Below are 23012 nucleotides of genomic sequence, written 5' to 3' on the forward strand. Positions count from 1 at the left end.
TTTCAATAGAACCTTTTTTTCTTAGTACTATCTAATCCGCAAAATCTACCAGGTCTCCACGAGGCTCGAGCAATTCGAGATTACTTCATTTTGTTGATTGTTGTCACATTTTGATGTATTTAGAATATAACATGATTTGAAAGAAATGAACGTTGTTCCAACAACAAGTTGTCCAGTTATTGAACAGATCATTGTTGCTGAAAGTTCAAAAGCTACTGAGGGTACAACGGACAGATGGAGTGGACATAGATTCAACAGATATATCAAAAAACTCTTTCATTCAAATCGAAAAAAAATTTACATTCAATCAGTCAATACTTCAACATTACTAAGTTTACTGAGCAGTTCCTTCAAATGAGCTTTAGACATGTTTGTTCCTCGGATGTCAATTTTCCTCAGCTTAGGGCATGCTTTGAGCACATCCACTAAATTGACTTCTCTAAGAGGATTCTTCTTGAGATCGATGCTTTCCAGGTTGGAATTCGTTTCGATTTGATCAGTTGTGAACTTTTCGATCAGGTTTCCGGCCAAATTCAGCTCCTTCAAGTTTACAAGTGGCGAAAGAATTTTGGACGATAACTGTTTGATAGAATTCTGTTGGAGATTCAGAGTTTCCAAAAGATTCAAATTGTTGAATGCCCCATCTTCGATTCTTTCAATATTGCAGTTGGAACATTCGAAGATTCTCAAGTTTTTGGTTTCGTTAGCGAAATTCTCCGGTATGACTCCGACTTGACTTTGGTCGGATATGATGATTTTGTGGAATGTTGTTTTGCGGAGGAGCGATAAGGGTAATTCTGGAACGTTGTTCTTCTCGAACAGGATGCTTTCTAGTTGATTGGAATCTGAAAAAAAATGTGTAAATATATGTATATCGTAGGTATGAGTAATGAAATGGATGGATTTTAAGTCTGCAGCTCTGCTTGCTCTTTTTCGAATTGTCATTTTATTTCAAACCGTCAACGTTTCGATAATTTTTGGATCTTCTCCAGGACTGCAAGGACTTTTATTTTCAGTTTTGGAAAAATAGACTATCTTATGCAGGTATAATACAAATTTTCTTGTTTTTCAATGCCCTAATACAGAGTGTCCCAAGATATTCCATACAGTCAATATCTCGGCTTTCAGAGAAGGTAGAAAGTTTAAACGTCATTGAAACAGTCTGTTTCTCGTCTCCAGAATCAAGGGATGATAAAAAAATTGAAGCATCTCTTCACAACGTTCGACGATCAAATAGGAATTGTAGCTATACTGCATTCACATTTATTTTAGCAGTCGGTTGGCGATGAAATAGTTTTCTCAAGTTTTTGTAACTAGAACGGAGTAAGGTTGGCACTCATGAAATGTCGCTAATGTCATAACGCCGTTGCCACAACTAATATCAATTTTTATTACGAAAATGCAGAAAGTGATTGAAAAAAGAGACAAGGTTTCAGGAAGTGCTATTTAGAATTCAGGTCCGCCCATTCAAGTAGTTATACCCTGATATTCTAAAATCCACAATATGTTAGACGGTAGCGAACATAGTCAATGTAAGAGAATTTATATAATGTTTCATCTGAATCTAAACGACTTATATCTCAGCTGAATATTTCCACAATCAGAAAGATTGTGAATGAAGAAGATGACAAAGAATTTCCTTCTATTGGGAGACCCAAAAAAGTGGTGGCATTTGAGAATTTTATGTTTGAGTGAATTAATGCGAAAAGTTTACTACACGATTTTCGATGAATGTTATTGTAGAATAAGTTCCCGAAAATTGATTTTTCTATTTTTCATTTGACCTGTCCTATACATTGTAAATATCTGAAGGTACCAATAAATACCTAATTATTATTATTATATCAATGCATTAAGATGAACAGCCACAAATACGCGCCAGTTGTTCTGCTAATTGTTTATTCATGTGAAATTTTTGTTCAAAGGTGAAGTTCATCTTGATTGAAACTTCCTTTGATTCCTTTTACTTATATTGATGCAAGATGATTTTTGTTGAAGAATTCAACATTCTTGTAATTATCTGTTAATTCTTCGGGAGATACCCATTCCCAACCACTGCAACATATGTATTTCATCTTCGGGTTAATATTTTTGAAATCTACAACTGACTTAACGTATTCAAACTTTAGCCAAAGAATTTAACGAACATTAACTCTTCTCAAGCTAGTACATATTATGATATTACGCAGATCTCTTGTATTTTCCATGAAAATAACTGGATTTGGTATGCCTTCAATCAGTTTGTATTATAAACTTCAATTATGTTCGTCACATATTTTCCGAAGAGATTCGACATTGTGATAAAATACGTAATAACAGAAACTTTTACGTAGAATGGGCAACATAACGTTGATTCAAAACTCAAAAATGTTTTGACAAGCGTCATAACCCCACATTTTCGTACTATATAGAGTGAAATGTGTCAAATTTCCATGGCCAACCGACTGCTAAAATAGAAGTGAATGGAGTATAGAAAATACCATTACCGCGTACTTTTCCTTCTAAACAGACGAAAAACATTACATAGATCCACTCTGTAGAATTGAATGAAAAATTGGTCCTTTATTATCCTGACTCAAACATACATTCCTAGGAATGAATTCCAAATATTTCATCAATAAGTACTGGGTGTCCTGTCACCTGTCACTTAGGATACATAACGATATCTCCATGTTTGCAAATCAGCAATAGCACTATTCGGTACTTTGTCACCCACAGTTTAGCTTTTTGTGTTTGTGATCATATACGTCTCTCTTTATGTGGTTAGGGCCAAAGATTATAGAGTAGAAAGAGAGAAACGAAGCGACTGAAGTGATGTAAGCGCCATCTGTGTTTCAAAAGTGTTTTCAAGACCCTAAGACTGGTTAAAATATTAATTTGAGTGCCATTTGCAGAAATATATGAAATTTTGTGAGATTTCAGATGTCCATTTTGATCAAAGAGGTTTTGAATGTCTCGATTCTCGCACCGCCTTTTGTTTATCAAACTCTACTGACTACACCATGTGCAGTAAATTGCTGTATGCAGAAATCATCCCTTGCATGAAGGGCCTATTCAGGCAGAAATGCAAAGGTTTTAACGATTTCGTTTTGGGCATATCCAGTGACTCTCAAATTGTTCTTTGGAATGTCAAAGTTTTATAAAACCTGCTGTGAGTGTTCATTCATTAAACAATTCTTATATTGGGTCATAAAGAGACCATATCATGAAGAAAGTATAAAAAAACTTTACTTACGGGCTAACATACAGGTCTTGTATGATACCTCTGTATAGTTTTTTTAATTGTGGTTCCGAAAATTCTGTGAATAATAGGTATTTGAGTAACTGAAATGTGTATGCTATGATGTTATATTGAATATTGGTTTATATTGATTTCTGATATAAATTATACAAATTCCACTAAGTTTATAATATCTAAAAAACGTTTTGCGTAGACAGGCCCGGATCTACGATTTTTTTTGACCGGGGCAAACATTCATGATGGCGCCCCTCTCCCCTTCTAAGGTTCGTAGGAAAAAAATCTAATTGCATATTCGTCATCACTTTCAACCCGAGTTATTTTTTTCACTAGTTCGAGGTCGTATAGATTACGCATATGTTATTAGATTTTTCCTAAGTGAGTACTTTGGGAATAAAATCACTCATATTTTTTTCCCATTGTTCCATCAAAAGATATTTTTTCTCATTGTTCCATTAAAAGTCATTCTTTTCCCAAAATACTCCCAAAAATTGCATAAATAAAAAAAAATTTAAAAGTTTGTATTTATAGGAATGTCGTTTGCAACCCGCCATCGTCTATCGTTTTTAGTAGTAGTAGTAGTAGTAACAGTCGTTTATTGCAAATATAAGCATATAAGCAATTGGCATCGACCTGAGGTCCTTCAGCCTATAAATTTACACTTTAATTAATAAAAATTTTACAATTATATATTAACATAAAACATTACTTAATTTGTTTATTAGAGTGTCTGTTGGGTGTTTTCTAGTTGAAATGTTTGCATCTTTATGATATTGGGGGATCACTTCTTCTAACTCTAACAATCTAGAATAAAATTTTTTATTTAGCCTATTGATCCTCTCCTTGATTGGCTCAATTCCTGTTGCTGAGAAAAGCAGGTGGTTTGGGGGATTATGCAGAACATTGTTAGGGTGCCTCATTCTAGTGATGGTCCTCAGTGCTGTCGTTTCTGCCACCTCCAGATTTTTAATTGCTGGGGCTTTGCAATTGGCAAACAGTGGATGGGCGTATTCCAGTAAGGGTCGACATATAGTTTTATATATTTTTGTGGCACTCTTTATGTTGATACCCTGTTTCTTATAGGTTAGCTTTGCAAAATATTTCGCTCTAGATATGGTCTTTTTTTTAATTAATTTTGTGTGTCTGTTGAAATTGTACCTGTTATCGATTTGGACTCCCAAGTATTTTATTGATGGGGATGGTGTTACAGTCGTACCATTAATGATTATATGTAGGGATCCTTGAGAAATTATGTGATCGAAGATTATAAGTTGTGATTTGGCTGGGTTAGGTGTTAGTCTCCATTTAAAGAACCATTTGATAATGTCATTTACCAGAAGCTGTAGTGCTTGCATGCAAGTCTCTAGAGATTTTTCGTGAACAATCAACGTTGTGTCGTCCGCAAATTGTAATATGTATTTTTTCTTTGTGGTCTTAGGGTAGATGTCATAACCATAGAATTTGTATAGTGTTGTGGAAAGTGGAGATCCTTGTGGTGTTCCTTGCTCTGGAGAGAAAGATGTTGAAAATGAGTTGTTCATTTTTACCGTCAGCTTTCTGTTTTCCAGAAACTGCTTGCAGAGTTTTATTAAGATAGCAGGGCATTTTATCTTGTTCAGTTTGAAAAGTAGTCCCTTGTGCCACATGCTGTCGAATGCTTTTTGTATGTCCAAACACAATGCTGAAGTTTTCAGTTTGCTGAGAGTAGCATTTTGCACATTTGAAACCAATATTGTTAGTGGGTGGTTTGTTGAATTCCTTTCCTTGAAGCCAAATTGGTAATTGGGAATGTACTTGTTTAAATGTTTTTCCAGTATGGATTTAATTATTTTCTCATAAAGCTTTCCCAGCACGGGCAACAAAGTTATTGGCCTATAATTGGTAACCTTGCTCGAGTCTGAACTCGTTTTGTGTATATTAATTATATGACCTTTTTTCCATATTTCTGGGAATATAGAGTTATTCAGACAGTATTCATAAATACTCATTAGATATTTGTGTATTTTTTCGTTTAGTGCTTTCACTATGGTCCATGGTATGTTGTCTGGCCCAGGTGCACTATTTTTTGTTTTCTGCAGTATTAGGTAGTAGTCTGCTTCATTTATTTCAATCTTTTCAGCCTCAACTGTATTACTGTTTTTGAAAAATTCCTCATACCAAGCATTCACTTCATCATAAGTATTTCTATCGAAATTACCTTCTTTGTCAAATGTGAATATGTTCTTGTAGTGGCTAGCAAACAAATCAACCTTTTCCTGGTCAGTTTTGTATTCTGTGTTATTTTCTATTAATGTGGGAATTTGTGTGTATTTTTTGTATTTAGTTAGCTTGTTGATTTCATGATAGAAAGTCTTCCCTTTAGATTCATTTATTCTGCCGCAGGCTTCTGTCCACTTGTGCTCCTTATATTGTTGAATCATTTTGTTTACATTTCTATTGAGCTCATTCAGTGATTTTTTGACTTCTGGAAGTTTATTTCTGCAATATTCCCTATATATTTTTCTTTTTTGTTTTATTAGCTTTATAATGTATGGGGGAAGTTCATGAATGTATGGGTGGATCGAGATCATTGGGGTATGCTTTTTGATGGTTTCTGATAGCAAGCTATTGAAAGACTCAACATGGTTTTCGTTTATTGGGTTATTTTTATTTATTTCTATGAATTTTTCTAATTCTTTGTTGATCTCATCAATGTTGGATTTTTTATAATTTGATATTTGTTTGATATTCGTTTCCATTGGATCTCTGTTCATATCTATTTCCAAAATCATCGCTAAATGGTTGGCACCAAGATCAGGTGTCAATTGTATTTTCTTGACATTTTGCCTAATGTTGGTGGAAAATAGTACTAAATCAGGAGTACTCTCAACGTTTCCCATCAAAAATGTTGCATCCGTTACAGCCTTGGAAAATTGTCCACTTTCCAAAAAACTATTGATCTGCTTGTTCTTAGCTCTATTCACATTGAAGTCTCCAATAATAATGGCATACTTGTACTGGGACGCTTTTATGAAAATAGTTTCCTCTATTTTGGCAGTAGGATGTAGGTATGTAAGTTAGGAAAATATGCAATTTTTCCTCTTTGAAAGGAATAGTGAAATGCGTCACCTCGTTTAAAGGGTTATTGATCACTGGTGGGTTTGCTTTGCCACATTTGATGTTAGGGCTACACTGTACTATGCTTCCACCCCTTGTGTTCTGTATCACATGTCCTATTCGTTGAATTGTTGTCCAATTTCTGTAATTTGTTGAACTCGTCTCGTGGATTTTTGCCTCTACAAACATGGCACAAGATATTTCATTTTGCTCAATAAAGTGATTAATTATGTGTTTTTTGGGGATGTAGCTGTTAATATTGCTGTAAAGTAATCTAACCATCGATGTGAACTTGAATATTATCATTGGAGTATAAGGGTTCTGTTGGAGAGGGCTCATCAGTATCATCTAGGTCGAACATAAGAATGTAGAATCTGTTACCGGTAAAGACCACAGTTGTATCAATGTTGTACTGGTTGATGAACCTTTTCTTCATTTTCATTAATAGCTCGTTCCTGTTCAAGTTTTTGGGTTTGTTTAACTTTCGACAATATGTATGTATGATATCGTCGTGAATGGATATAGGTGCATGAATTCTAGTCCTTTTTTTTGCCAAGTCCTCAATTTCCCTGGTTTTTCTATTTATTGATTTGATGTTAAAATTCGGGATGCCTTCTATAGGTTTTTTGGGGTGCTTGGGGCACTTTAAGGACCATGCCAAATGATCCTCGCATTACAGGCCACACATTTTGGGGTGTTATTGAAAAGTAATTTTTTTTTTTTAAATATCTGTTTGCATATTCGTGTTCTACGCCCTCGAATTAGTGTACAGAATGAATTCGGTTTTGATCGGAGACCAAAAATATTCTTCAGAAAACCGCCCACTTTGTATATATGTATTTCATTTTGTGAAAACATTAAAAAAAAACTCAATTTCGTGAAACTTTTGTATAAAACATTTTTTTGTACCTCTCTTAGTAACAAAGTTAAAGGAGGGCTCAAATTATGGTGAAAAACTCGGTACATCTATGGAAAATTTGAAAAAATTTCGATCTTACCGATTTCCACCAAAATTGGTGTTTTTACTAAGGCATAGATTACGAATATGCAAACAGAATTATGCTGAAAGGATTAGTTTTTATGTTATGGTCTATAGAAAATCGGAAATTTTGGCCCTTAGTTCCAGATGAGAAGGCGACGAGTCGGCAATTCCCCAGTCAAAGAAATTACTGCTTGCGACGCAGTGTAAACATATCAGATCTTTCAACCTATTTCACCCAAGTGTGGCGGTCATTCGTAGATATATCGTAGAATAATCAATAATATGCAGTTAATTGATCCCTCATTGATTTTAAATATTTTAGGCATAGTGATGATTTATCATGTTTCCATTCTACAGTTTCCATTTTAGCACTAGGAAATTAATTTTTTCCGAGAAAATCAAAAGTAAAAAAATTTCAACCTCTGGTTGATTTTGGCGCCCCCTTAGGCTGGCGCCCGGGGCAAGCGCCCCGGCCAAAATGTAGTCGGTTTTAAGTACTAGACATATGAGGGTGTTTCCTATCTTTCTACTCTATAATCATTGGTTAGGACCATGTAGTATGATAGATCATTGATCATTGATGGCTCATTAATCAGAGGCTATTATGGAAAGCTTAATGGATGATTAGTACCTAAATAGTGGCTTATAAATCACGAGTGATTTATGAATGTCATTACCTTCAATAGGCAGCTAGATTATTATTGATAAAATAAATATTGAAATTATCGTTTCATCCATTTAATACTCACCCTCATATATAGTAGGATCCATTATGGTGAAAGTGCTTCTCAAAACGACGACCTTCTTGATTTTCGGTAATCTCGAAAATATCTTCGTTGGATATTGGGTAATGGTACTATTGATGATTTGTAGGATTTCAGCATTTTTCAGTGATTCCACCACTTCTAATGTAATGGGTCCCGTGTAGTCTTTGACGACGAAATCAGTTTTTTGTCCATCAGCCGATCCATACGATAACGACAACAATGCTAAGATGAAATGAACGAAAATTGAATTCCTGAAATTAAAAGTCAAAATTATTCTCCGTGAAATGCAATGGGAAAATAATGGTGTAATTTCGAAAGCAGTTCTCCCTACGCTTTTTGAATTTGAAATATCTCACTCTTTACTCTGCACACTCCTCTACTTTTGTTTTCAAATAGGCATATGTTAATTTTTTGGATGGCTGTGGGTATATCACAGTCTATTTGAAAAAAAAAGTAGAGGGGTGTGGAGCTTAAGGGTGAGGGATTACAAATTCCAAAAATCATAGGGAGATCTGCTTTCGAAACTAGAAATCCGTGGATTTCTCTAAATAAAAATTAGTTAAATAATAATGGTCTGATTGCAGTAATCTCCAATCACAAATTGTAAATTATGTCGTAATTTTTCAATAAAAAAACGGCACAACCAATTCTCTTTCTAGCCAGATCGTTGAATAGGTAATCAAATTACCTTTCATTTGATGTATCACAATCCATATATTACCATTTGAAAACATAAAGTATAGGGGAAGGGGGTGCGACATATCAGATACAAAAAAGCATACGATAAATTGCTTTTGAAATTAAAAATCGACGGGTGTAAAGATTTTCCTTAATAATTCTTCGTACAAGAATTATTGACGAGGTACGTTACTTTTTGACAAGCTCTATGTAGTTATCCTATGTTGTGTAGTTATCCTGCTATGTCATTGGTCAGTTCGTGTAGGAATAACCCTTAAAACTAGATGTCATTAAACCCCCTTTCCCACTCAAGATTTTATGGGTTATTGGGTTGCAGTCATCACAGGGGCGTTGTGCTACAAAAACAAAATACCTTTGGATATACAGGGTGTCCGGGAGTAACTGTACATACTCATACCAGAGATAGAGTTGGACTAGCTGATTAAGGATTGACTATAAAAAATTAATTTCTGGATTTCTATCCTATGAATTTCTAGAAAGCTACAGGGTGATTTTCCAACTTCATGGAAATACTTAGACCATCATAAAATCCAAAGTTATTGACGGATTTTATTGAAACTTAGGAGGTTATTGACACATGCTAAGGTGAAGTTAGAAAGATATCAATTATTCCAGGACCGAACTCATTTAAAGTGTTCAGGGTAAAAAAACACTTTGTATTTCGAATTACAAAAAAATGATTCGCTTTTTAGAAAGAAGCTAAATTATGCATCAATTTTTGGTATCGCTCAAAGTTGTCACATCAACAATTATTTTTTCATCAATTTCTTAATTTGGATGAAGTTCCAAAATTGCAATTAATTTACCTGAACAGGACTTAGTCATCTTGTGTAGGTCGAAAATAAATAATAAATTTTCTTAAAAAAGTCACTGAAGGTGAAGAAGACTATAATAATTTGTTGATATACTGGGTGGCCACCCCTGACACGGATTCCACTTTGGGGAGTAAATGAACGTATTTGAAAAAAAAATTGGTGATGTGCATAGGGTATACAGAAGCATATTTAAAAATTATTCTTATGTATACCGGGTGTTCGACAACAATGATATAGACCAAAGTTACACTTCTTCCAGTCAAGAGAACAGCTGATGAACAGAATAATCAACTGTTACGATATTTCAAGAAATAATGACGATATGATTCGGAAGGCTGTATCCAATTTAAAAATTCGGCAAGAGAAATGTATACAAGCTAATGGTTTTCATTTCGAACCACTTTTGAAATAATGTTGACTCAGCAATTCATTCGTTTCTATTTTCATTTTTATTAGGTACTCTTTATTGTATTTTAGTTTTTTTCATTTGGTATTGTTTCGTTATTGAATTGCTTATTGAAGCTCTGAACTTTTTTGTAAATTTTCTACTAATACTTTCGTATTTTATATTCAAACATGAGATTTTCAGTTCTCTTCATGGTAAAAAATTCAATTTTTCGTACTTTATCCAAATTCAAAAATTCATAAAAAAATAATTGTTGATGTGATAACTTTGAGTGATACCAAAAATTGAAGCATAATTTAGCTTCTTCCTAAAAAGCGAATCAATTATTTGTAATTCGAAATACAGAGTGTTTTTTCACCCTGAACACTTAAAATGAAGATTAATGAGTCCGGCCCTGGAATAATGAATTAATTGATATCTTTTTGACTTGACTCCAGCATGTGTCAATAACCTTCCAAGTTTCAATAATATCCGTCAATAAGTTTGGATTTTATGATGGTCTAAGTATTTCCAGGAAGTTGGAAAATCACCCAGTAGCTTTCTAGGTAAATCCAGAAATTAATTTTTTATAGTCAATCCGTAACCAGCTAGTCCAACTCTATCTCTGGTAAGGGTATTTACAGTTATTCCCCGGACACCCTGTATAGCTTTCCGCGTCTTTTCTCTCTTCAATTTTTTTCCGTAGAATGGTCAGTATTGTCGAATGGTAATCTCCGGTTATTGTTCTACCCTTATCCAATAAATCAATCATGATAACTCCATGGCAATCCCAAAAAACTGAAGCGAGAACTTTTACAGCAGAATTTTGGACACGAAATTTCTTAGGTCTTGGAGAACCAGAGTGTCGCCATTCCATCGATTATTACTTTGTTTCTGTATCGTAGAAATGCACCCGAGTCTCATCCATAGTAACAATTCGGTTTGAGAAGTCTACATCGTTTTCAAATCGAGTACAGATTGAACGCGATGCTTCTACCATTGCACGCTTTTGGTCAACATTCAAACATTTGGGGATCCATTTTGCAGCAATTTTTCTCATGTCCAAATTGACGTGAACTATATGATGAACGCGTTCGTAAGAAATATTCAGTGCTTCAGATATCCGATTTAGCCCAATTCGACGGTCTGATAAAATCATGTAATGAACTGCATCGATATTTTCGGGGACTGACACAGAAACTGGCCTTCCCGTTCGGTCATCATCTTCAATGGAAAATTTACCTCTTTTGAAGCTTGCAGTCCAATTTCTCACGGTCGCATACGAAGGAAATTGATCACCAATGGTATTAAGCATATCTTCGTAAATCTGCTTACCTATTAACCCTTATGAATACAGGTACTTGATGATGGCTCGATACTCGAATTTTTCGATTTTCACAATTTCGGTGGACATCTTCTTTCTTTTAATTTATTGCGTAACTCTGGTTCACTTTTTTGACCTCAAAGTTCACACTTACACTTCGAATGAGTTATTGTTGGTTTTGCTATGATAACGCAATATTTTTTTTATGCATGGAACTGGTCTAGGCTAACTAGATATCAATACATCCTCGTAAATTGATTGGTACCAAACCCACCGTAGGTATAAAATAAAATGTCCCCCTACGAGCCAAAGTTCACCTCTTGTTACATTTGTCATAATTAAATACTCATCATTATATATACAATTGTCACCCTTACTCTTTGAGGAAAGAAAACAGAGAATTCTCAAAAAAAATTGACTTTACCGAATATCTCGGGAAATAAGCATTTTAGAGCAGTACTTTGTATTTCACTTAAATATCGCAGATTGTAGCTGAGCAATAAAAAAATGGGTTCTCCTTCAAAAACAAATGAGTTTTGAGGTTTTTGTCGTGACTGACTTTGACATTAAAAAAGAAACACTCTGTAAGTTCAATAAAATTTTTAATTAATGAAGGAGAAGCAGTGGAATATTTCCTGATAAAAACTAGAAAGTTAGGAATTTTCATTCAAAAATCTACAAGATATTAATATTTCAATGAAGCCTCATTTTAGAAAATTTTGAGGGTTTTTTCAGATCTCAGATGAATTTTCTGAGAATACACATTAAAATAATGTAGAATTCAATGGGTCATCTGATATCAATGAAAAAATTACATTTAAAAAACGGGTGAATCGAAGGTTGAACGGATCTGAAATTTCTTTCAATAATTCATATCTCCTAACAAAGCTCAACTATAAAATTTCAAGTGTTTATTTTGAGTCTTTGAAATATTCTAACGAAGGGTGTTCGTTAGAATTACCCTGTATATTCGAGAGTACCTTGAAAACCAAAAGCATCGAATTTAAAAACTATTTTTACAATAAAAGGTGGATACTTTTCTTAATTATTCAGATTAAAATAGGCATAATAAATACATTGTTTTGAACTGAAAAACTGAATCCTATGGTTTTCACTCATTCGACCAGGACACCTGTTTCGATATCACAGTAGCATCTTCAGGTGGGTGAAAGTTTTATTACAGAAAATGACTGACACAGGTACCTTTTCACATATATTATTTAAATTTACGGTTTAGTTCGCCTACTGTTGTTCATTGACAACTTAATATGATTAATATAAACCTACTACCTATCCTTTCATGGTGTAGATTCAACTTCAACGGAGAAAATTCTGTTATGATGAAGAACTATCATTGAATTCGAAATTGAAGTTCATTTTATTACTAATTCAACGATAAGGTCATATAATGATGAGGTAAGATTACAGATAGGAAGCTATAAATCTAGAAAAAAAAACTCACATTTTCGGTGGCCACTTCGCACAGAGAAAGATCAACTAATGACTATTCCTATTTTTACACATTCAATTGATAGGTGGTAATTAATCTCGATATGGAGATGGCAACGGTTCAAAAGGTCAGATTCTTGGAATTATTATGTCCAGAGCAGATAAATGCGAGACTTTACAAATATTTATCCTGACCAAAGATTCATGGAAACATTTTGGGAGTGAATTTCCTATTCTCATGAAACAAAATTTGTGTGCTAATGGTACACCCGCATGTTCAAATTCATAACCAGGGCTGGGCTGGGCTGGGTACAGGGTACTCATAAATTTTACTAGAGTACCGGGTACTTCCCCTAACTAGTACCTAGACTTTTACACACTTACCTGATGTCGAATACTTGACCCCAAGTAAAAGTAGGTACTCGAATTTCAAGAGTATTTTAACATCGATTCGAATATCGTATAGCGTAACAAGTACCACAATAATTGAAGTATACAGGGTGAGTATATATCAGATAAGGATAGAGAAGCGAAAAAAGTTATAATGGAATATTGTCGCAACAACATTTTAGTCAGATAGATCAGAAGCGTTAACCGAAGTTTAATAACAATCCGTTTAATACCACGTATTGAAGCATAATTTAGGTTCTTTCTAGAAAGCGGAAAAAGTATTTGAAATTCGAAAATAAAACTAATGTTTTTATCTTGAACACATTAAATGAGGATTAGTGAGTCTGTACCTGGAATATTGAAATAATTGATATCTCTTTGCTTCATATGTCAATACTCTCCCAAGTTTCAACAAATTCCGTTGATAAGTTTGTCTTTGATGATGGTCTCACTATTTCTATAAATTTCGAAAATCACCCTGTAGCTTTCTGAGAAAAGACAGAAATTGATTTTTTACAATCAATTCTTAGGCTTTTAGTCCTACTCCATCTCCGGTAATAATAATAATAATAATAATAATAATGTTTATTCATCTATAAACATGGTTTACGTTACAGAGATCATACCAGATATAGTATAATCTGTGTGTAACTATTAAGAGTATGTATATATAAAGTTACACCCTGTAGATCAAAAAATAGTCAACTTATCTTAATTTTCCATCCTGAATTTTTATTGCAAAATTTAGAGAAGCTTATTTTTTTTAGGATTGAATCGACTCTAGAAGACTCTTTCCAAAATTGAACAGCAGGATGATTCACTTTCTAGAAAACATGCTGTCAGATAGAAGGTTCCGTGTTTTTGTTGATGATAATAGAAGTAATTTCAAAATTTTGAATTGTGGTCTTCCACAAGGATCGGTTTTAGCACCTCTTTTTTTCAATTTATATTTCTGTGTGCTATAAACTACTACATCTTCTGAGATATTTATTGTGTGTTGATGATATCGCTTCAGCATTCCTTTATCCTGATTTGAAATGCATAGAGAATAATCTATCTACAGATTTAGAAATTTTGCGGAATAACTTCTTCGAGTGGCGTTTGCGTCCTAACCCAAATAAAACCGCGTTTCCATTTGAATAATCATCAAAAATATAGAAAATTGAGTATAGTTTTCGAAAATTCTTTATAGGAACATAACTTCAATCCTACATATCTAGGAGTTAAGTTGGATTCCTACGAAGGCGTAGAAGGGCCACATAATATTTTAAGAATATTTTTCCTTGAATTCCGACTTTGAAGTCGGAATTTAGTTAAATTCCGACTTCAAAGTCGGAATTCAACAAAATTCCGAGTTCAAAGTCGGAATTTAACAAAATTCCGAGTTCAAAGTCGGAATTTAACTAAATTCCGAGTTCAAAGTCGGAATTTAACAAAATTCCGAGTTCAAAGTCGGAATTTAACTAAATTCCGAGTTCAAAGTCGGAATCTTGTTAAATTCTGAGTTTGAAGTCGGAATTTACTAAATTCCGACTTCAAAGTCGGAATTTTATTCAGTTCCGAACTTCTACAGGGTGTTCTACGACGACGCAGATTTGTTCCTCATTTACAGTTTGCTTTTCCACAAATATTCAAATTCATATAATACAAGGTATTCCCACATTTATGATGAATGAATAATTATGTACACAGGGTGTACATTATTATTTGAGTTTTCTTCTATAAGAGGTCATAACAATGATATGACAACCTTTTACAGACATGACATGACATGAATATTTTTTTAGACATGACTGTTTTCTAGGTATATTCTGGATATTTTATGAAAAAATTTCCTTCTCATATGTACTCATGAGGCTATCTCAATGGACAAGAAATCAGTACACCCCGAGGTACACCCGGCGTGCTTTGATGTTTCTTACATGAAGAGGTCATTACAACGGTGAGAAAACCTCATATAGGCATCTCTATGACGAATTGGTTCATTTCCAAATATGCTGAGATATTCATGAGAGGATTTAGATTTCACAAAATAAATACGTTGTTTTTTAATAAATATTGAACTTGATGTATTTTATTGGAGAAAATTGTCATTAGGTCCATGTTTTTTAATAACTATAAATTAATGGTCGTAGATAGGTAGAGGTAGAGGTAAGGTTGGACACAACCTGCCCCCACTCCAGTACTGAAATAGTAACCATAAAATAACATTGAGCACCCTGGACCCTCTGTATATATGGAGAAATAATCTATGTCGTCGTAGAACAACACCCTGTGCATCTAGCCTGTATCGGTTTCGAAAGAAATAAAATTCCGACTTCAAAGTCGGAATTTTACTAAATTCCGACTTTGAACTCGGAATTTTGTTAAATTCCGACTTCGAACTCGGAATTTAGTTAAATTCCGACTTCGAACTCGGAATTTAGTTAAATTCCGACTTTGAACTCGGAATTTTGTTAAATTCCGACTTTGAACTCGGAATTTAACTAAATTCCGACTTCAAAGTCGGAATTTAAGGAAAAATATTTTTAAAATATTATGTGGCCCTTCTACGCCTTCGTAGATTCCTCACAAAATTTCAAAGCCCATTCGAAAAATTTGCGTCTGAAGTTAAAAAAAATAAACTAGGAATAATATCCGGCATAAACTAGCTGGTACTTCATGGGGTGCTGATGCAGCTACTCTTCGAACGGCAGCCCTAGCTTTGGTTTTTTCGGCTGCTGAATATTGTTGCCCCATTTGTGTTGATAGTGATCATGGGCGAAGAATTGATGCACTGCTAAATCTTCCCATAAGAATTTTTAACTGCAATTATTAGATCTTCACCCAGTCAAAGGTTACCAGTTCTTTCAAACATTGTACCGCCTCATATTCGTAGACAGACTGCGGTTATGAATTCCTGAAATAAATTCCAATCCTTTCCCGATTCATTTCCAATTCTGTCCAACATTCCAGAAAATACGATTCCAAGACTGAAGTCGCGTAAACCTTCATGGTACAACTCTTTTCTTGATTCTTGATTTTCTTTTCTGCCTTTGGCAGTCTGAATGGAATACGTGCACTATTTTCAACAAAGAGTTACTGAACCCTCTAATAGAGTTCCTAGTTTTAATCTTTCCAGGATAATATGGTGTATTGTGAATTCTATAAGAACAAGTCACGTACGTTGCAATAGTAAGCTTTTCAGGTTGAATTCAGTTGAAATGAAAGCCGTATGGTTGTGAATGCTGGGAACCAGAAGAAACCATAAATCGTCAGGTTAATCATGATTGTCCCATTCATAATGGTTTTAGGGCTATACATGAGGTTTTCGAATCTTTTTTGAATTGGGTTATTAATTTCAGGTAAATCTGACATATTGAATCTAATTTTATTATTTCACATTTTTCTGCTTTTGTTTTCTCTCTATTCAAAATAAAAGTTTCTGGTATCTAGGAGTAGACTTACTGGATTTTTCTCTTTATCGAAGAAAGGGTCATTTTTTGCAGCGCAAGACGCCCTTCGATATAAAATATTTACTGGGGGTTTTCCCTAAGCTCTTGAATCATACGCCGAATTGTAGGTACGAGGATATATTGAGAAATTCTTAGCCTACTATAGAACCAAACAAAATTTCAATGTCAAATTATTTTATTACTCAACATATTCTCCAATTAATTGGATACATTCATTACAGCGAACCTGCAACGTCTCTAGACCTCTCAAAAAAAATGTTCTTGCTCTGCAAACCAGACCTCCACAGCTTTTATTACCTCCTCGTTGGAAGAAAATTTACGACCTTTCAAACTTTTTTTTAGTTGAGGAAAGAGATGATAGTCGGATGGAGCTAAATCTGTTGAATAAGGGGGGTGTTCTAGTAATTCTAAATCACGAATTTTTTGCATGGCAACATGAGATTTGTGCGCAGGGGCGTTGTCCTGCAAAAACAAAACACCTTTGGATAGCTTTCCGCGTCTTTTCTCTTTGATTTTTTCCCGTTGAGTGGTCAGTAATGTCGAATAGTAATCTCCGTTTATTGTTCTATTGGTTGGAGAACCAGAGTGTCGCCATTCCATCGATTGTTACGCGATGATTCTACCCTTGTACGCTTTTGGTCAACATACAAACATTGGGGGATCCATTTTGCAGCTTTTTTCTCATGTCCAAATTGACGTGCGAACTATATGATGAACGCTGCTAAGGATATTGATCACCATAGATATTAAGCATATCTTTGCAAATCTGCTCACCTCTTAACCCTTTTAAATACAGGTACTTGATGATGGCTCGATACTCCAATTTTTCGATTTTCACAATTTCGGTGGACATCATCTCCCTTTTAATTTATTGCGTAACACTGGTTTACTTTTTTGACCTCTAACTTCACACTGATACTTCTAATAATTTATTGTTCGTTGCTAACGCAATATTTTTTTTATGCATGGAACAGGTCTAGGCTTACTAGATATCAATACATCCCTCGTATAGTACCCCGTTTACGCTAACCTGTAGTAAAACAGTATTTCATCTATAATTATTGTTTGATGTTAAAAACTGTTATGCCGTTTATCAAAAAAAATATATATATATATATATATATATATATATATATACAAAACCTTTTCATATTTTTTCATTTTTTCAAGCACTGTTCAAAGGATAATAAAATATATATCAATTATTCACAATAATGTATTTACATATTAGTTATTCACAATATTTCCTAGTTATTTAGGTACATAATTATTCACAAAACTGTATTCACATAATTATTTACATAGAGGTTTATATTTACAATCATTTACATATTTATTTACAATAAGGTATTTACATAGTTATTTGTATAAGTGTAGATATTTACATACATACTGGTTTGTATTCACACCATCATCAACAAAACCCGATAATGTTCTAAAAATTCAAGTAGATAATAAGTAATAATAAATTATAATTATTATTATATTATTACGAATTATATTATTGTCCGGCAGTCTTAACATTTTGCATGTCGGTTATGGAGAGATGGTCCGTTACCATTTTCAAAACAGGTGATGGCATTTTTCCCTCCCAATATCGGTTCAACAAATCCGATGAAACTGCCAAAAGTTTTTGTCGCCTTTTTGCCTTGGCAAACTTATAGGCGATCTCTCGACCGTAAATTGGATAAGTCCCCACTCGGTATTTTCTCATTGCGCCAATTATTGAAGGGTTATTAGCGTACCTCGCTAACTCTGCTACAGATTTAGATAGAAGCCTCCAATAATTGACGCTGGTGTTCCTGATTTTTCTCTTCCTGAGCTTCTCTATTTCCCGGTAACATTTTGTCAGATATTCAGTTACACCTTCCCGTTGGCTCAAATATTCCTCCAGAGCTCTGTTAATTTTTGTGCCCTTCGAGATCTCCAGAGCGATATATTTGAGCACGGTTTGTCCAAGCGGGGTGTCCTCCAACAAAACCCTTCTTAGATATTTCAGAACAGGCACCGCTTCTTGTTCTGAAATATTTAAGTTGGCACCGTTCCGGAGAAATAGCAAAGCTACAGGTGCATTTTTCTTCTTGATACACCAAGAGAGTGGGGACAATCCTCGGCAGTCCTTGATATTCAAGTCGGCTCCTCTGTCCAGAAACACCTCCACCAATTCTTCTGACACAGCCGATGTTTCGGGAAATTTAATGAAGAGTTTATGCAGCGGCGTGCAACCTTCATTATCCGTTGCGTTCAAATTCTGATCATACTCTATATACTCCCTTATTATCTCCTCATCTTCCGCATGGTAACAAGCTGAATGAAGAGGAGTTTCTCCCAGATCGCTCCTCAACTCCATGCTTGCCCCATGTTTTATCAGGAGATGGAAAAGTTCTGCTCTGCCAGAAGAAGCTGCATGGTGGAGAGGTGTCTCTTTAACGAAGCATCCCTTGTTGACATCGGCTTTCATGCCCAACAACATTTCGGCAGTTTTGTAGTATCCTCTTCGGATAGCCGAAATGAGCGCTGTGTGCCCGAAAGAATTCAGAGGTGTGTCCACATCTTCGAAATACTTGAACATCAAGTGTATCATTGATTGGTCTGAAAATAAAAAACAATATAAGAATGATTCACAGAGCGTTTTGTTCACGAATCTACTTGGTGTCCCGATATAAGAATGTGACAAACGAAACTGTAAAATGAGGTCATCAAGGTGGATTGTGGACTCATGTCAAGAGGTGTAGAAAAATTTTTGAATTTTGAATATACAGACTCGTACAGATATTTGAACAGTAGATTCTTGAGGTTAAAAAAAAACACTTTTTTCCTTTACCATTTTCTCCGATCGGCTCGGTTTGAAAGATACAGGCTGTTGAAAACCATGAAAAAATGTTATTTTTATACTCCATTCACTTTAATTTTAGCACTCAGTTGGCCATGGAAATACGACACATTTAAGTGTGTATAGTACGAAAATGTGGAGTTATCAAGCTTGTCAAAACATTTTTTGGTTTTAAATCAACGCTTTGTTACCCGTTCAACGTAAAAGTTTCTGTTATTACGTATTTTATCATAATGTCAAATCCCTTCGAAAAATATGTGAAGAACATAATTGAAGGCATACCAAATCCAGTTATTTGCATGGAAAATACAAGAGATCAGCATAATATTATAATATGCACTAGCTTGAGGAGAGTTACTGTTCGTTATCTTCTTTGGCTGAAGTTTGAATACGTTACTGATTTTAAGGTAACTTTGGTATGACAACCATGGTCTTATATAGCAGCGATTCTGAGATATTCGACTTTTTCCTAAAATTTTGACAGCTGTAGGTTCTCACTGAAATAGCTTATACTACTTTTTTAATGAATGTATCAAAACCAAATTTTGCCCAGCTCTTTTCAACATATTGGATCATATGTTACATCTCTTTTTTTAGCAATCTGATATACAGGGTCTTCAAAAATTAAAGTAAGAAATTTAAATAGAAGTTCAATCAAAACTTAATTTTTTCAAATGGCCACCTATATTTTTTCTTGTTCATCATGTAGAACAGGTTAAAATGAGCAAAAAATGTATTTGAACTTTTTCTGTAGTGTGAATAGTAGAATAGAATAGAACCAACGAAAATTATAAATTAGTGTTGCAACTTTATAGTTGGCTTTGATTTGTTTGGTAAATTTAATTAACTTGATTGACTAATGAAAGACAAAAGACTCTTTTACTCATAATCAGTACTCTCTCATAATTAAATTAAATTATTACATTTTTAAAGGGAGATTCAACTAACAGATACATTTTTCTCAAAATAATCAAGTAGATGTCTCACAACACAAAATAAAACTCAAAAATACACAATTACATAAGTGCTACTTTCTACAGTTACCATATTGTAGCAGCTTAATTAATCAATTATTTATCGTTGGTTGGTTGGAAAATGCACTTTTTCGTCCATATTTCTGAAACATTTCACTTCACAGAAATAGTTTGAATAAATTTTTTTCTCATTTTAACCTGCTCTACATGATGAACAAGAAAAAATATAGGTTACCATTTGAAAAAATTGATTTTTATTGAAATTCTATTTGAATATTTAACTTTAATTTTTGAAGACCCTGTATATCAGATTGCTAAACATAGAGATGTAACGTATGATCCAATATGTTGACAAGAGCTGGGCAAAATTTGGTTTCGATACATTCCATATAAAACTGATATCAACTATTTTAGTGAGCACCTACAGCCGTCAAAATTTTAGAAAAAAGTCGAATATCTCAGAATCAGTGCTATATAGAACCATGGTTGTCATACCAAAGTTACCTTAAAATTTGACAAGAAATTCAAAAATGTAAAATATACAGGATATTCCATGTAGAATAAGAAAGTTGATACCAACAGGGAACAAACAGAGCACCCTGAATTGAGGTGGGATATAACAAATAAAAGCTAAATCGATTACAGACAAGTTTTGTTCTCAAATTTTTTTTCTAGCTCTATTAGTTTCCACAATAAGGTATAGGGACACTCTAACTCGGACACCGTGTACCTAATTTTTCAAATTTCACAGATACTTTTTAATTTTTGAATTAAAATCAAATGAATCAAATTTCTCGAAAACGGCGCATTTGACGAGAAAATATGATGAATACTTTTATTGCACAAAACGTCAAAATATATATTAGGTAGCGTTCAACTTTAGTTTCATGAGTTGGGTTCTTTGAATTTTTGGTATATTTTTTATGCTCTTAATGGAATGAAGCATTCATTTTTTCACGCTTTTGTTTCTCAAATAAAAACATTGGTCATACTTAGTGTATCTATTTATCTTTTACTTTTACCCTCCAATTGTTTCTATCGACTTCTATCATCGAGGAGAGGGCACCTCGAGTATAAGAAGGAATTATTAATGATTTCTTGTTCATGAAAGTCAACTATAAATAGATATGTTTGTCATTCGTGGTATAGTTATTTGAATAGATCTACTCACTTCCTCCTTGAAATATTAGGTCGGCTATAGTTCCTCCGCACCATTTCTTCAATGGATTGGCACCATTCTGCAGAAGGAAGATGATTTTCCTTTCATATTCCCTAACAGATCTTGAATCCACATCCTGGGGCCGATATACATATAATCTCACTGCGACTATTCCCATAGGTGTAACGCCAGTTGGACTTTCGCAGTCGATGAAAAACTTGCCAGATTTCACCATTTTTTTCAGAGACTCGAACGTTCCATGAAGGCATGTTTCATGCAGAGGAAAATCCTGGAATAATCTCCTATTCATGTCCATTTTTGAATCTTTGATCGACAATGAACACGTTTTTTTTTATTATTATTAGCGTTAGATATTATTCTATATAGATTTAACTTTTGTATAACACTGATAATTTCTTAATTCGTACGGAAACACTCTAACTGAACACTTGAATTCGCAAATTCGAAAATTCAACCGACTGCTCTGCTCGTTGCCGTTTTTATACTGAAGGAAGAAGTGAAGAAACACCAATATTTCCGAAATGTAAGGTTGCAAAGGTTATGGAAATTTACTATAATAGTTAAACTCTCTATACCTGCTGAATAACAAAAGATTTACCATACTTAAAATTACTGAAAGGATAGTAGGTTCCATTCACTGAAGGCTGGAGTCATATAATTTCACGAGATAAGGTACTTATCTCGTCAGAAAAATATAGTTACAGTCATGAAGGTAAACCAAAAGTCATACACTGTCGATATTTTGAGCATAGGTAATCCCTGAAAATTTACAACGGTTCATTATTCCTCAACAGTTCTTCGAAATACTTTCATACTTACGAACAAAATATTTTACCTGAGCGAGCTTTGAATCCAAATTCTCTGAAATTCTATCGATGACTCAGAAAGCTGGCTGTCAATATTTTGGAGCGGCACTTTGACTACAGTCTGTAGTCAGTGATTTTGAGCTTGGTCGATAAAAAAATTCACATGTGTAGCAGTTCAAAGAATCGAATAAAAATAAATTGAAGAACAGATAAATGTGCATGATTCATCAAGAATATGTAATTCTCTTCCCACAATCTTTATTTGATGACGACTAGTTTCGAGACCTCCAGAATGATCCTATTTTCAAGTTAAAGCTACGAGTAAAATCAAATATAAACACAAGTATAATAAATTAAGGTAAAGAACACTTACAAGCTACAATGGTCAGATAATCAAAAACAAATCTTGCGTCATATAATCTAAAAGAAAAAACTTCAAGTTCAGAGCAACCAGGTAGATAGTATAATAAGAACAACAAGATTGACGAAAAATATAATTCATAATAACATTCCTGATTTTGAAACAATGAAGCGACATCTAATTGAAAAACGATAACGAGGTTACTCACGACAGGAATATGTTTTTACAGAACAACGAGAGACAAAGGAATCTACTACT

General features: G+C 34.0%; 2 protein-coding genes across 2 annotated transcripts; both read right to left on the reverse strand.

The window, feature by feature from the left end:
* Nucleotides 1-261: 261 nt before the first annotated feature.
* Nucleotides 262-12921, reverse strand: LOC123308821 (leucine-rich repeat-containing protein 15-like). The gene is made up of 3 exons (XM_044891683.1): nt 12769-12921; nt 8066-8334; nt 262-845 (listed from the first exon to the last, which is right to left on the reverse strand). Coding segments are annotated over exons 1-3 (813 nt in total). The 5' UTR covers nt 12771-12921; the 3' UTR covers nt 262-303.
* Nucleotides 12922-18101: 5180 nt separating this feature from the next.
* Nucleotides 18102-21801, reverse strand: LOC123308747 (ankyrin-3-like). Its single transcript, XM_044891540.1, has 2 exons — nt 21579-21801; nt 18102-19192 (listed from the first exon to the last, which is right to left on the reverse strand). The coding sequence occupies exons 1-2, from the start codon at nt 21799-21801 to the stop codon at nt 18102-18104; spliced, it is 1314 nt and encodes a 437-aa protein (XP_044747475.1).
* Between the last annotated feature and the right edge of the window lie 1211 nt (nt 21802-23012).

Source organism: Coccinella septempunctata, chromosome 2, assembly GCF_907165205.1.
Source record: "Coccinella septempunctata chromosome 2, icCocSept1.1, whole genome shotgun sequence".
Taxonomy (NCBI): Eukaryota; Metazoa; Arthropoda; class Insecta; order Coleoptera; family Coccinellidae; genus Coccinella; species Coccinella septempunctata.